Genomic DNA, 15974 nt, shown 5'->3' on the forward strand with positions numbered 1-15974 from the left:
AAAAGGAGGGGGTGTGGCAATGTTAATCAAGGATACGGTTATAGCTGTGTAAAGGGTCGAGGTGCTGGAGGGCCCCAAAACGGAATCTATGTGGTTAGAGTTAAGGAACAAAAAAGGAGCTGTTACACTGGTCGGGGTATACTATGGACCACCAAATATTGGGAAGGAAATAGATGAGCAGATCTGCAAACAGATCTCAGACAGGTGCAAGGCCAATAGAGTTGTGATTATGGGGGACTTTAATTATCCCAACATTGACTGGCAAAACAACAGCGCAAAGGGCAAGGAGGGAGAAAGGTTCCTAAAATGCATACCGGACAACTTTCTTGATCAGTACGTTTCCAGCCCAACGAGGAAGGAAGCAGTGCTGGATCTAGTTCTGGGGAATCAAGCAGGACAAGTGGAGCAGGTTTTAGTGGAAGAGCATCTGGGCAATAGTGATCACAACATCATTAGATTCAGAGTTATATGGAAAGAGACAAGGAACCATCCAAGGTGAAGATACTCAACTGGAAGAGGGCAAATTTCAGTGAGTTAAAAAGGGACCTAGCCAAGGTGGACTGGAAAGAAAGATTGGAGGGTAAAACAACTAAAGAGCAGTGGGAAGTCTTCAAGGATGAGATAGCTCGGGGACAGAATAAATACATTCCCACAAAAGGGAAAAGTAGGGCATCCAAACCTCCCTGGATGATGAAGGTAATTGTATCTAGAATGAAGCAGAAAAAGGAGGCATATGACAAATGTCAAACCCAAGACACAGAAGGCAACCAAATAGAATGTATGAAGTGCAGAAGAGGTTTGAAAAAGGAAATAAGAGGGGCAAAAAGATTATACGAAAAAAGGTTAGCGGGTAACATTAAAGGGAATTCTAAAATATTTTACAAACACATCAAAAAAAAGGTTAGTCAAAGGTAGGGTGGGGCCAATTAAGGACTAAGGCGGAAATCTTATTGTGGAGGCAGAGGGTATGGCTGATGTACTGAATGAATACTTTGCATCTGTCTTCACAAAAGAAGTGGATGCACCTCTCCTGCCGCAGTATCGGAGGAGATGGCAGAGGAAATGGAAAGGATAAGTATAAACAGAAAGGAAGGCCTGAAAAGGTTTTTGGGCTGAAGGTAGATAAGTCCCCCGGTCCGGACGAGATGCAGCCAAGGTTACTATGGGAGACACGGGTACAAATAGCGGAGGCTTTGGCCACAATTTTTCAATCTTCGTTGGACACAGGAGTCGTGCCAGAGGACTGGAGAGTGGCCAATGTGACTCCCCTGTACAAAAAGGGACAGAAGGACAAACCTGGGAACTACAGGCCAGTCAGCCTAACATCAGTAGTGGGGAAACTCCTGGAGACTATAAACCGGGACAGAATAAATCTTCGCTTAGAAGAATATGGGTTAATTAGGGACAGCCAACATGGATTTGTTAAAGGCAGATCCTTTCTGACAAATCTAATAGAATTTTTCGATGAGATAATGGAGAGGGTGGATACAGGGAGTGCAGTTGATTTAGTTTTTATGGACTTTCAAAAGGCATTTGACAAAGTGCCACATGAAAACTTGTAAGAAAGATAGAAGCCCATGGTATAAAAGGGACAGTGGCAGCATGGATCCAGAACTGGCCGGGAGACAGAGCAGAGAGTTGTGAATGGCTGCTTTTCTGAATGGAGGGAAGTGTACAGTGGCGTTCCCCAGGGATCGGTATTAAGACCACTGCTCTTCTTAATATACATAAATGATCTGGACTTGGGTATAGCAAGTACCATTTCCAAGTTTGTGGATGATACAAAGTTAGGTAGGGGGTAAACAATGGATAGCAGCCAACTGCAGGAAGACATAGACAGAATGGTAAAATGGGCAGACACATGGCAGATGAGTTTCAATGTGGAGAAATGGGAGGTAATGCATTTTGGTAGAAAGAATGAGGGGAGGCAATATAATAATAATCCTTACATTTGATATACCGCTTTTCACGTCTTCTAGACGTCTCAAAGCGCTTCACAGAATATACTGTAAAGTGAATTGACTATATTTGTGGGCGAACGCGGCAGCCAATTGCGCATAGCAGCGTCCCACCAACAGTCGTGGATTGAAGTGACCAATTTATTATTGTTTTGTTTTGGAGGGATTATTATTAGGCTCTGTGTGGAGTAAGGAAACTTGCCCAAGGTTTCGCCCTCTGCCTGGAATTGAACTCAGATCTCTCGCTTGCAAAGCGAGTGCTCTAACCACTCAGCTACAGGACTCCATACAGGCTGGTAATACAATCTTAAAGGGGGTGAAAGAACAGAGAGACCTGGGGGTTCAGGTAAATGAATCCTTGAAGGTGTCAGGACAGGTAGATAAGGCTGTAAAAAGGGCATATGGGATACTAGGCTTTATAAATAGAGGCATAGAGTACAAGAGTCAGGAGGTTATGATTAACCTGTATGACTTTGTGGAGTCCTGTAGCTCAGTGGTTAGAGCACTCGCTTTGCAAGCGAGAGACCTGAGTTCAATTCCAGGCAGAGGGCGAAACCTCGGGCAAGTTTCCTTACACCACACGCGTAATAATAATCCCTCCAAAAACCAAAAACAATAATAAATTGGTCATTTTCAATCTACGACTATTTGTGGGACATTGCTGTGCGCAATTGGCTGCCGCGTTCGCCCACAAATATACAGTCAGTTCACTTTACAGTGTATTCTGTGAAGCGCTTTGGGACGTCCTCCCGAAGTGAAAAGCCCTATATCAAATGCAATTATTATATAAAACACTGGTTAGGCCTCAGTTAGAATATTGCGCCGAGTTCTGGACACCACACTATAGGAAGGATGTTAAGGCATTGGAAAGGGTGCAGAGGAGATTTACAAGGATGGTACCAGGAATAAGGGACCATGATATGAGGCTATTCTCATTGGAGCAGAGAAGGTTACGAGGAGACCTAATAGAGGTCTTCAAAATCATGAGGGGATTTGATAGGTTAGAAAGGGAAAAACTTCCCACTGGTGGGTGTGTCGGTGACTCGAGGTCAAAGATTCAAAAGAGTCTCTAAAAGAAGCCGAGGGGAGGGGAGAAGATATTTTTTCACGCAGCGAGTTGTTCGAATCTGGAAGGCATTGCCTGAAAGGGCGTTCGAGGCCGATTCGGTAACTACTTTTAAAAGCGCGGTGGATGGATATTTGAGGAGGACGGGTTTGCAGGTTATGGGGAAAGGGCTGGGGAGTGGGATTGACATTACATTGCTCTTCTCAAAGAGCCAGCACAAACATGATGGGCCGAATGGCCTCTTTTTGTGCTGTACGATTCTATGATTCTATGGATGAGATGCCTCCTAGATTGCTGAAGGAAGTTAGGGTGGAAATACAATACAAAATTGGAGTGAGGGAGGGTGGCTCTGAAATAGCGGAGGCTCTGGCCACAATCTTTCATTCTTTCTTGGATATGGGAATAGTGCCTGAGGTCTGGAGGGTTGCTAATATTACTCCGCTGTTCAAAAAAGAGGAGAGGGATAAACTTTGTAACTGCAGGCCAGTCAGCCTAACGTCAGTGGTGGGGAAACTTCTGGAGACCACAATCTGGTTAAATTAATTTAATTAATAACGTTCAACATGGATTTGTTAAAGGCAAATTGTGTATGACAAATTTATTTGGGTTCCTTGATGATATAATGGAGAGGATTGATGAAGCTTGTGCAGTTGGTATGTGTATAAACTTTCGAAAGGCGTTTGATAAAGTGCCACATAATAGACTTGTTAGCAAAATTTGTTGAATACTTGACAGAGGAGGGAATAGATCGGTATCGGAAAGGGCTGGAGGCACATGTCGAGTATAAAGCACAACTGGTTTTCATTTCCTACTCTCTTTCCCACTCTTGGCACCAGCCCATCTCTCTTTCCCTATGTCCTCCACACTAGGCACCAGTACTTTTTTGTCACCCACTCTTAGCGGCAGCCTTTCTCTCTCCCGCCCAACCCCACTGTGCACCCCCCACCCCCTGCTAACCCTTCTCCACCCCTGACCTATGCTTCTAACGTCTTCTCATTCCCCACCACCCTAGTTCTCTCTCCCCTGTGCTTGGCACAACCCTTCACTTTTACCCCTACTGGTTATCTGGAGCAAATACTTCCATTATCCACAAAAAGTGTAACAGTCACCTTTTCGATGAAAGAATATTCCTTATATTTCCGCATCGTACAGCTCTATTTGGTTAACTCTATCTCTGAGCTCTTTTCACTTTTACTCAGCATCCAAGATGATTGTTAAAAGAATGCATTGTGGAAATTTCACTTGTTATCTAGCAGTGAATGCGAAAACTTCTATGTGTCGAAGATTGAAATTATCTGCTTGGCTGCATCCTCCTCCCCTATGTCCCTTTCCACACCCCAAAGACCGTCTACAACATCCACCATGGCCCCTCCCACTCCCCCCTTCTTACACCCCTTTGGACCAATTACTCCCCCCTCTCTCAACCACCATCTCCCAGAAAAAGTCCACCACCTGCTGCCTAGACCCCCTCCCCACCCAGCTACTGGTCACCCAACTCCATCTCCTCTCCCCGCTGCTGGCCAACAACAACAACAACAAGATTCCATTTATAAAGCGCCTTTCACGTCAGGAGGACGTCCCAAGGCGCTGCACAGTTGGGTCATGACCCGAGCAGGGGGAAATGGTCAGGGTGAGGGGAGGGAAGGGAGGGAGCGAGGAGGGGGAAGAGAGTCGAGAGGGGAGCTGAAGGCTCGGTCAAAGAGAAAGGTTTTGAAACCGGCCTTGAAGGAGGAGAGGGAGGAAGCGGCGAAGGCACTGGGGGATAGAGTTCCAGAGCCTAGGGGCTGAGAGGCTGAAGGCCCGACCACCGATGGTAGGGCGATTGGGGCGGGGGACGTGGAGCAGACCGGAGCCAGAGGAACGGAGGGTACGGGCAGGTAGGTAGGGGGATAGTAGGTCGGAGAGGTAGGAGGGAGCAAGGCCGTGAATGGCCTTGTAGGTGAGGATGAGGATCTTGAAATCAATCCTCTGGGGGATGGGGAGCCAGTGGAGGTGAGCGAGGGTGGGAGTGATGTGGTCCCGAAGCCTGGTGCGGGACAGTACACGAGCTGCACAGTTCTGAATGACCTGCAGCTTGTGGAGGGAGGTGGCGGGAAGGCCGGCGAGGAGAGAGTTCCCATAGTCCAGCCTTGAGGTGACAAAGGCGTGGACCAGGGTTTCAGCAGCGTGAGGGGTGAGGTAATGACGTAGTCTGGCGATGTTCCGGAGGTGATGGAAGGCGGTGCCAGTTGTGGTGCGGATGTGAGGGAGAAAGGACAGCTCAGGATTGAACAAAACGCCGAGGTTCCTGACTGGCTTTGAGTGGTGGAGAGTGCAGCCTTGGATGCTGATGGTGTCGGTGCCTAAGGTGCGGAGGCGCTGACGTGAGCCAATCAGGAGGGCCTCAGCTTTTTGCACGTTGAGCTGAAGAAAGTTGTCTCTCGTCCAGGACTCGATGTCGGACAGGCAGCTGTCAGGACATCGGGGGTCGTGGAGTTGAGAGTAGAGGAGGAAAGGTAGAGTTGGGTGTCATCCGCATACATGTGGAAGTTAACCCCATGTCTGCGGATGATGTCACCACAGGGGGAGCATATAGAGGGTGAAGAGGAGGGGACCAAGGACAGAGCCCTGAGGGACACCACATGAGACAGTGCGGGGGGTGGAGGAGAAGCCATTCGTCGAGACAAAGTGAAGACGGTGAGAAAGGTACGACCTAAACCACTCAAGGACAGTGCCTTGAAGGTTGAGTTGGGAGGACAAGCGGTGGAGTAGGATAGTGTGGTCGACCGTATCGAATGCTGCCGATAGGTCGAGGAGGACGAGGAGGCAGAGGGAGCCCTGGTCACAGATGGTCAGGATATCATTGGTGACCTTGACCAGGGCAGTTTCTGTGCTATGGGCAGCACGGAAACCTGACTGAAGGGGTTCGAAAAGTGAATGGGTGGAAAGGAAAGAGCGCAGTTGGGAGGCGACAACTCTTTCCAGGACCTTGGAGAGAAAGGGGAAACAGTCAACCAGTTGGTCTTTTCAGGTTCTGTTCTACTCCCCTTAAAACCACTGTCATCACTCCTCAAAAAAAAATTACCCTTGACGCCTCCAACCACACAAATTACTGACGCATTTCCAACCTGCCCTTTCAAAGCTCAGTAACGCATTGTCACCAACCAGCTTTGCTCTCACTACTCCCTCCTCGAGCCCCTCCAGTCTGGTTTTCGCCCAGCCCACAGCACAGAGACGGCGCTTGTCAAGGTGACAGACGACGTCCTCTCCCTCTGTGACCGGGGCGCCCTCTGCCTCCTCGTCTTTTGGACCTCTCCACCACATTTGACACAGTCGACCATGCCGTCCTCCCCCACCGCCTCTCATCCCTCATCCACCTTAGTGGAACCACACTTGCCTGGTTTGAGTCCTACTTAACCAACTGCCAGCACTTCATCTCCTCAAACAGCTTCTCCTGCCACTCCTGCCCGGTCATTTGTGGTGTACCTCAGCGTTCCATCTTGGCCGCTGCCTCTTCCTCATCTACATATTCCCTCTTGGCAATGTCATCCACAAACATGGGGTAAACTTCCACATGTATGCAGCTGACACGCTCGCCCACCTGTGCTCACCACACTGTTCTCTTCCCCCCTTTGATTTCCCTCCTTGTGCTCCCCCACTGCTCACCCCATCCCAGTCCTCCCCATTGTGCTCAAACTCCTGTGCTCATCTACACTGTACTCCCCATACCCTCTACTTCTCTTCCAGCTGTGACTCCAGGTCTACCGATGTTCTCTTGGCTTGTCTGGCGGACATCAGGGTCTGGATGAGCGAACAATTCAATTCCTACAATTCAATATTAACAAGACGGAAGCCATACTCATTGACTCCCGTCAACGTCGTCTTTCCTGCAGCTCTTACCTCCCTGGCCTGTCCCTCAGATTCACCGAACCAGTGTGCATCAGGTTCGACCCAGCAGGCATCAGGTTCGACCCACAGCTGCCCTTCCTGCCTCACATCAAGCCACTGACCAGGACAGCCTTAGACCACCTTGCCCACCTCCAACCGTACCTTACCCCAGGTGCAACTGAAACACTCGTCCATGTGTTCGTACCTCCCAGCTCGACTTCTCAAATGCCCTCTTCGTTGGTCTCCCCAGTTCCACCATGCACATGATCCAGCTGATCCAAAACTCTGACACCCACATACTCACCTGCTTTAAACTCCGTGTCCCCATCACACCAGTTCTAGCCAGCCTCCCTATCGCTGAACAAATCGATTTCAAGATCCTCGCAATCATTTTCAAATCTCTTCATGCTGTGGCACCTCCCTACCTCTCCGACCTGCTTAACCCGCAACCGCAATCCACTCCCTCTGCCCAACTGTCTCCGACCTGCTGCATGTCCCTCGCAACCTCAGCCAGTACACCCCGAAACTCTGACTAATCGCTGCCTTCGCGCAGGTGGCTCAGGTCTTCTGCACTTCCCTCATTCCCTCCACTCCACAGTTGGAGGCCATGCTTTCAGTCTCTACTTCCTGAATCTCTGGAGCTTCTTGCCTCAGTCTCTCCGTCTTGTACCCTCTTTGCCTGTCTTCAGATCACACCTAAAAAACATTATTTCGGTCACCCTGTCTCCTCCCCCCCCCGCCGCCCCCCCACCCGCTTTCTGGCTTGGCACCAAACAAGCTCCTGTATGTTAAGAGCTCCATGATACAACCTTGCATGTATACATTTGAGCTGTTGTGACATTCCATGATTTTTTTTGCTTGCTTTATCTCACATTAATATGAATTTTATCATTAATTTGAAAGGACTTTACACTTGAGGGTGAATATCCCATCTTTTGGGGATTTCAGTATTATCCAAAGTTTTGCCTTTTATAGTTATCACAGCCAATATACTTGACTTTGGCATCTAAAATGTGGCATGATTTGAGCGCCTCCACACATGCAGAATTAATTTTCTACATAATTCAATATTTGGGATTGTGTCTGTCTGGGCTATTGCACATAGGCTTGGACTTAAGATTTGAATAGCTGCCATCAGCCATACGTTAAATCTGATAATGAATTTGGTAATGTGGCCTTAGAATAGGTTAAGACAGCAAACCACTTCAGATAAGGTATCTTCAGTATTGCGGACTAATGCAGACACACAAAATGTGATGAATAAACTCTTGAATAATGACCAACAAAATATCACCAGCAGCACAAAGGGATGCTCACTACCTCCTTGTAAGGAGTGTCAGTGTTGCATTATTGTTCAAGATGTTTTCAATTAAAGAACATAACATAAGAAATGCTTGACAAAAAATAGACAGTCATAATATGATTAGGCAGCGTCAACACGGATTTATGAAAGGGAAATCATGTTTAACAAACCTTTTAAGAGTTTTTTGATGATGTAACTAGCAGGTTAGATTGGGGGGAACCAGTGGATATAGTGCACTTAGAATTTTAGAAGGCATTTGACAAGGTGCCACATAAAAGGTTGTTACATAAGATTAGGGTTCATGGAATTAAGGGTAATATATTAGCATGGATCGAAGAATGGTTAACAGGCAGAAAACAGAGAGTAGGGATAAACAGATCCTTCTCAGATTGGCAGGTTGTGACTAGTGGAGTGCCATAAGGATCAGTGCTTGGGCCTCAACTGTTTACAGTCTACATCCATGGCTTAGATGAGGAAATAGAGATTAATCTGAATTCGTGGACAATACAAAGCTCGGTGGGAAAGTAAGCTGTGAGGAGGACATAAGGAGGATGCAAAGGGATATAGCAGGTTAAGTTAGTGGCCAAGAAGGTGGCAGATGGAGTATAATGTGGGAAAGTGAAGTTATTCACCTAGGTAGAAAAAATAGAAAAGCAGGTTATTTTCTAGAGGAGAAGAGACTAGATAAGGTTAGTGTTCAGAGAGATTTACGTGTCTTTGTACACCAACCACAGAAAGTTAGTAATCAGGTACAGCAAGCAATTAGAAAGGCTAATAGCATGTTAGTGTTCATTGCAAAGGGGTTAGAGTACAAGAGTAGGGAAGTCTGCAATTGTATAGGGCATTGGTGAGACCGCATCTGGAATATTGTGTGCAGTTTTGGTCTCCGTATCTAAGAAAGGATATAATCGCCTTGGAGGGGGTGCCGCTTAGGTTCACTCGGTTGGTTCCTGGGATGAAGGGGTTGACCTATGAGGAGAGGTTGAGTCATCTAGGCCTATATTCTCTAGAATATAGAAGAATTAGAGGTGATATTATAGAAACCTATAAGATTCTTAAGGGTCTTGACAGGGTAGATAGTGAGACTGTTTCCCCTGGTTGGAGAATCTAAAACTAGGGGTTGTAGTCTCAGCATTAAAGGTCAGCCCTTTAGAACTGAGTTGAGAAAACGTTTCTTCACTCAGAGGGTAGTGAGTTTATGGAATTCTCTACCCCAGAGGCTGTGGATGTCAACAACAAAAACAACAACTTGGATTTATATAGCGCCCTCCACGCCGGACGGCGTCTAAGAGCGGTAATGTCAGAGCGACTGACTGGCTGTCAGTCAGTCCTTGAACATATTCAAGACTGAGATTGATAGATTTTTAAAAACTAAAGGGATTAATGGATTTGGGGATAGGGCGGGTAAATGGAATTAGGTTAGAAGATCAGCCATGATCTTATTAAATGGCGGGGCAGACTCGAGGGGACGAATGGCCTACTGCTCCTATTTCTTATGTTCGTATTCTGGACAAGTTGAAACAGCCTGTCATGATCTATATTGTCTAACACCTTTACAATCTTAAAGGCAGCAATCATATCGCCTCTCAATCTTCTCTGTTCTAGCGTGAACATGCCCAATTTACTTAGTCTCTCCTCAAGGTCCAGTCCCTCCATTCGCTCAGTCATTTTCATAAAATCATAGAATTATACAGCACAGAAGGAGGCCATTTGGCCAATCGTGTCTGTGCCAGCTCTTTGAAAAGAGGTTTCAAATCAACCCCACTTCCCTGCTCTCTCCCCATAGCCCTGATCAACCCCACTCCCCCGCGCTCTCCCCATAGCCCTGATCAACCCCACTCCCCCGCTCTCTACCCATAGCCCTGATCAACCCCACTCCCCCGCTCTCTCCCCATAGCTCTGCAAACTTGTCCTCCCCAAATAATTATCTACTTTTCTCGTAAAAGTTTTTATTGAATCAGCTTCCACCGGCCTTTCAGGCAACGAATTCCAGATCCCAACAACTCGCTGTGTGAAAACATTTCTCCTCCCCCCCCCCCTGTTTCTTTTAACAACTATTTTAAATTGGTGTCCTCGGGTTACCGACCCACCCGCCAGTGGGAATAGTTTCTCCTTGTTCACCCTATCGAATCCTTTCATAATTTTGAACACCTCTATTAAGTCTCCTCTTAACCTTCTGCTTCAAGTAAACTTGGAAATTGTTCTCCCTATACCCAAGTCCAGGTCACTTATATAGATCATAAACAGCAGTGGTCCCAATACCGACCCCTGGGGGACACCACTGCACTTCCCTCCAGTCAGAAAATCAACCATTCACCACCGCTCTCTGTCTCCCAGCCAGTTCTGTATCCGCTGCCACTGTCTCTTTAATACCGTGGGCTTCTATTTTGCTTACAAGTCTCCTATGTGGCACTTTATCAAATGGTTTGCCTCCTCTGTTTCGTCTCGATTTGTCCAATATCCTTTTTGGACCAGAACTCTACACAGTACTCTTTAGTATGGTCCCACCAATGATTTATTCAGTGGTAGGATTACCCCACTATTTCGGCTTGCTATTGATCTTATGATACATCCCAGCATATTGTTTGCTTTAACTCACTGCCACAGAGCATTGTTGGGAGAGCTTCAATTTAGTGTCAATCAGCACCCCTCGGTCCTTTCATACATAATATTTTCCTTCCATTCAAATAATAGTCCCTTCCAGGAATGTTTGTCGCCATATGAAGTATTTTACATTTCTCCACATTGAATTTCATCTGCCACCGTTCTGCCCAATTCCCAAGTATATTCAAATCCTCCTGTAACCTATCTTGTTCAGCTTTGCAAATTACCATCTTCATTAGCTTGGCATCTGCAAACATAGCCACTGTGCTTATGACTCCTGTTTCCAGATCATTTATAAAACTATTAAACAAAAGAGGCCCCAAATCAGATCCTTGTGGAACTCCACTGGTAAGATTTTCACAGTGTGATGACCTTCTCTGTAACACCGCCCTCTGATTCTTCCGGTCAACTAGTTTACGTATCTATTGTAAAATACCTCCCTGATTCCCGCTTTCTTTACGTTCAGTGCTAGCCTCTCAAGAGGAACTGTATCAAAGGCCTCACTGAAATCCAGATATACAACGTCCACAGCCTTACCCTTATCAAGCTCCCTGTCACACCGTCAAAAAAAACCAGTAAATTAGATTGTCAAGACCTCACCTACATGAACCAATATTGGCTATCGTTTATGTTATTATTTCTGTCCAGATGCTCCATGATTTATCCTTAATAATAGTCCCCATAATTTTACTCATAATGGATGTCAAAGCATCCTGTTCCAATGAAACATCCTCCAGCACTGAGCATCTCTACCTCAAAGAGATGCCCCAGTTCTTCCTCTTGTCTCTTATTATCATACCCTAAAGATTCCATGTTTAGTCAAAGCCAAGTCTGGCGCGGTAGTGGTGGGTGGGTGGGAGGGTTTGAATCTGGTCTCTTAAGTGTAGCCAGATGCTTTAGGCTCTTTCAGGGAACGAATCGGAAATTGCTTTTTATTCTATAATTTATCCTATTGTATAAAATAATATTCCTATTTGACCTCTATGGCATTGTTTCTGTTTTGCATCGCCACTGATCAGCTGGAGAGTATGGTCTCCAAGATAATGAGGGGTTAAGATCCCCTTTGATATTATTGTCCATTGTAATGTGCTGGGAATTTCAGTTACCAGCTGTCACATGGTACCTCCCATTAGCAATTTTATAAATTGTCAAAGGCTGTGTAATATTGATCTCCTCTTTCTGCAGACCCAATAGAGGAAGATGATGTGTTGGTTGTTGAGCCACTGACTGTGTCTACTCTGCCAGTTAGTGAGGAGGTGAACATCACATCTAGTGACAGCGAGGTGGAAATCATTAATGTTGTGGATGATGAAAGGTAAAGTTCTGCATCCGCCTCTTCAGACGATGATTTCTACAGATCTGCAGTAGGTTATGGGGCTAATAATCTTCTCAGCAGATATACAACAACATCTTTCATGTAGGGTGAATGTCTCCAAGCACATCACAGGTGATGGGGATCACCACGCTGCTAAAAGAGAAGGGGACAATTTGGAATATTGAATAAAGGCTTGGTGTGGCAGGAGAATATGGGGTGTGGATGCAGTGAGTGAGAGTAGATCCGAGTAACAGCATCTTTCTGTGTTCTGATGATTTAATAACCAGTTTTTGCCATCTACTTCGCCTTCCCATCTTTCTAGGTGATCCATTTTTTGTCACTTTCCTACTTAAAAGGTTTGTAATTTGTTATTGATTAGTTGCCTCTCTGAGGCTGTGGCCTTTTCTGAGGCTTGTTGTTTGAGCTTGTTAATTAATCTTATTTCATACATGCATCAAAATCAGTCTATTTTTGCTAATATAGGTCAGATTGCAGGATTGACTTTGCTTCCATAAACTGGCTCATTCTGCTTGTAATCCTTCTAGACCTTCTGTGTCAGGCCCTTGGGTTGGCCACGCAATGAAGAAATCTGGGAACTCTGGGTTCCAGGTCCCTCCCGGTCATCGAACAACTTCAGCAGAGGTTGTGGATCTGACTCTCGATGACAATGGTAAACACAATCTTTGTTGATTGGAAAGCTTTATTTCACAGCCTGTCATTTCAGTTTTTTAGGTCCTGCACCTCTTTCCCCTTCCACTCCCCTCAGCCTGGGCTGCTCCCAGTTAACTGTATGTGTTGCCGTTGTGTTTGTTTGTGGAGAAGCAATTTGGTGGGCATTTGCAGCCAGCCTGAATTCTTAGAATAGTTCATTTGCTGCTGCTGTTTTTATGTTGGCCAAATGTGATGGTTCTTTCTGACGTCCTAGAACTGCGTCAGGATCGTTAGAATTCACACCAAAATTTTAACTACAATGCAAACCTGTTAAGCCGGAAACATAAAGGCTGTTGTTTTGTCCGGCTTAAGCGGTGTCCAAGGTTAGCCGCAGTTCTATTACCTCTTCCTTGGAATGCGGCTTAGAGACACTTCAACACATAAGGAAGAGGGAGGAATACCTGGAAAGTTTACTTCAGAACACTAATGCCACATAGTCAGAGACAGGTACCGGAAGAGGAGTGTGTTTTTCACTTATCTCTCTCAGTCCCCGTTCCCCCCAAAACACGAAATTGAACTTGGGCTTAGGTGATTATACGATTTATACAAATCAGACTTGTGCAAGGTGTACTGGACTGCTTAAAGTTCCAAATACCTGATTGTGTTTCTGGGGAATGACAACACATTGCACAACAAATTTTCCCCTCTCCTGAATTCTTCAGCTTCAACCTCACACCAAAGGAAAAGAAAACAGTTTGACTGTTTTCATCATCCATGCATCTGATATAGCATGCTTTGAAGAGGTTTACTGTAAAGTGTAGCCACTGAATTTTGTAGGCAAATACAACAGTCAATGTCCCACAAACAGCTGTAAAGGCCAAGTTTATGAATTTTATCTGGAGGATTTTCGGTCAGGACACTGGGAGAAACTACCTTCTTATTTCAAATAGAGCCATGAAATATTTCAGGTTCACTGATCATGCAGATGGAGGCAGCTGGGGCCAGGGGCTATGATAACCAAGCAGCTTGGGTAAAACAGGAGCAAGACCAGGGAGAGAACCCAGTATGGGACCCTTTTAGGCCAACGAACCCCAATTATAACCACAGATGTTTTGTCAGCTGTGTTCTTTGCAGAGGAAGAGGTGATCCAAGTTATTTGTGTCTGGAATGCATTGCCTGAAAGGGTGGTGGAAGCTGATTCGATAACAACTTTCAGGAGAGAAGTAGATAGATATTTGGGGGAGGACAAATTTGCAGGTCTATGGGGATAGAGCAGGGGAGTGGGATTAATCTGGATAGCTCTTTCAAAGAGGACACAATGTGCTGAATGGCCTCCATCTGTGTTGTATAACTCTATGATTCCATAATCACTTTTATCATAGGTTTACAATTTCTGTTTATTGATGGTTTATTCATTTGTTTTGAGCTGTATCACATTAACACATAATGAGGTGGGGTGTAGCATGTTGTAGTGAGAAAAGGGGGGTGTCTCCATATCTTATACTTGGCCCCCTCCTTTTGCTTATCTACATGCTCCCTCTTAGCGATGTCATCCGCAGACATGGGATCAACTTCCACATGTATGGGGATGACACATAAATTTTCCAGCTGCGACTCCAGGACTGCTGATGTACTGTCGGCTTGTCTGGCAGACATCAGGGCCTGGATGAATGCAAACTTCCTGCAGTTTAATGTGGACAAGATGGAAGCCATACTCACTGGCTCCAATCAGTGTCTTCTGTGCTGCAGCTCTGACCTCCTCAAACTCCCCCGGCCTATCCTTCAGACTCTCCGAACCAGTGCGCAACCTAGCTGTCAAGTTCGAGCCACAGTTGTCCTTCCTACTACACGTCCAGTTCCTGACTAGGACCATCTTCCTCCAATTTCGCCACATTGCCCGCCTCCAATTGTAGCTTACCCCAGACACAGCCAAAACACTCATCCATGCATCCATCATCTCCCGACTCGACTTCTCAAATGTCCTCTTTGCCAGTCTCCCCAGCTCCACCGTGGAAAGAATTCAGCTGATCCAAAGCTCCGCTGCCCGCATACTCACCCGTACTAAACTCTTATCACACCAGTCCTAGCCAGGCTCCACTGGCTTCCTATCGCCAAATGGATCGATTTCAAGATCCTCACACTCATTGTCAAATCCCTTCATGCCCTGACACCTCCCTCCCTCTCCGACCTGCTCACCTCCCGCAATCCGCTGTTTCCGCTTGACTGGCCCCAGCTTCCTGCATGTCCCTCGTGCCCTCTGTTCCACCATCTGCGGCCGTGCCATCAGCCACTACCCCCAGAAATTTTGGAACACTCTTCCTCTCTCCCTCCGTCCTTGCCTCTTCCTTCCCCATCCTCATCTTCAAATCACGCCTGAAGACCTTCATCTTTGACCGTGCCTACGGTCACCTCCCCCTCTCCCCGGCCACTGTCAAGGGCTCTGGGACCCTACCCTGCATGAGGAGCGCTGTGTAAATCTAAGTTGTTATTCTTGTTCTGAGCAAGCTGATACCGAGCAATATTCAGATGACTGAAACGCTGAATTGCTTGTTTCCAAGCGAGTAATCTGTTTTCTCAAAGAATTTTAAATATACTTGTGCTGCTTTCATTTTGTTTCACATTCTCAGATGCAGCTCTTTGTTTTTTTTGTGAAATAGATGCAGTGACTGTATTGGGTGACCTTCCAGGTATCGACTCTCTCAGCAGCCCTGAAATTGTTCAGTCGGATATGCTTCAAGGATTGTCAGAGAGTTTATCTCTTGGGGTTAACAGCTCACATCTAACGTGGTCATCTTTCAACGCTGCAGCAGGTGGTGAAGCTTATACATCTGCAGCCACTTCAGCAAAGTCTCGGGTGTCATCAGGTAAGGTAACTAACCTCTTGCTCACTGTCCTGGCAATGTGGCAAACCAGAGCAATGCTCTCTCATAATTGCTGTTCTTATATCCACCCATAATTCAGTTATTTATTAGTCCTCACCTCATCACTTTGTAGAATTATAGAAAAAATTTAGGATGTACAACTAGATTCCTCATGTTACTAGAATCTTCACTAGAATCTGCATCTTGGCCAGAGGCTGCCCTCTTAACAATCTTGCTTCTGTCATTACTGCAGTTGAAGTTGGATTTAGGTTTTGAGAGACCTGTGATACAGTTTAGAACATAATTCTTCACCTCAGAGACCTGGGTTTGAATCAGCTGATGGAATGAT

The 15974-nt window shown here is 46.1% G+C and overlaps 1 protein-coding gene across 1 annotated transcript in view; it reads left to right on the plus strand.

Moving 5' to 3' along the window:
• Nucleotides 1–15974, plus strand: part of LOC103184529 (E3 ubiquitin-protein ligase Arkadia-like) — a 94998-nt gene that overhangs the window by 20317 nt on the left and 58707 nt on the right. The window contains exons 4-6 of the mRNA XM_042342827.1: nucleotides 11984–12113; nucleotides 12659–12783; nucleotides 15422–15628. Of these exons, the coding sequence (XP_042198761.1) occupies nucleotides 11984–12113; nucleotides 12659–12783; nucleotides 15422–15628 (462 nt within the window). The remainder of the gene's footprint in view (nucleotides 1–11983; nucleotides 12114–12658; nucleotides 12784–15421; nucleotides 15629–15974) is intronic.

Source organism: Callorhinchus milii, unplaced genomic scaffold (assembly GCF_018977255.1).
Source record: "Callorhinchus milii isolate IMCB2004 unplaced genomic scaffold, IMCB_Cmil_1.0 Scaffold21, whole genome shotgun sequence".
NCBI classification, from domain to species: domain Eukaryota; kingdom Metazoa; phylum Chordata; class Chondrichthyes; order Chimaeriformes; family Callorhinchidae; genus Callorhinchus; species Callorhinchus milii.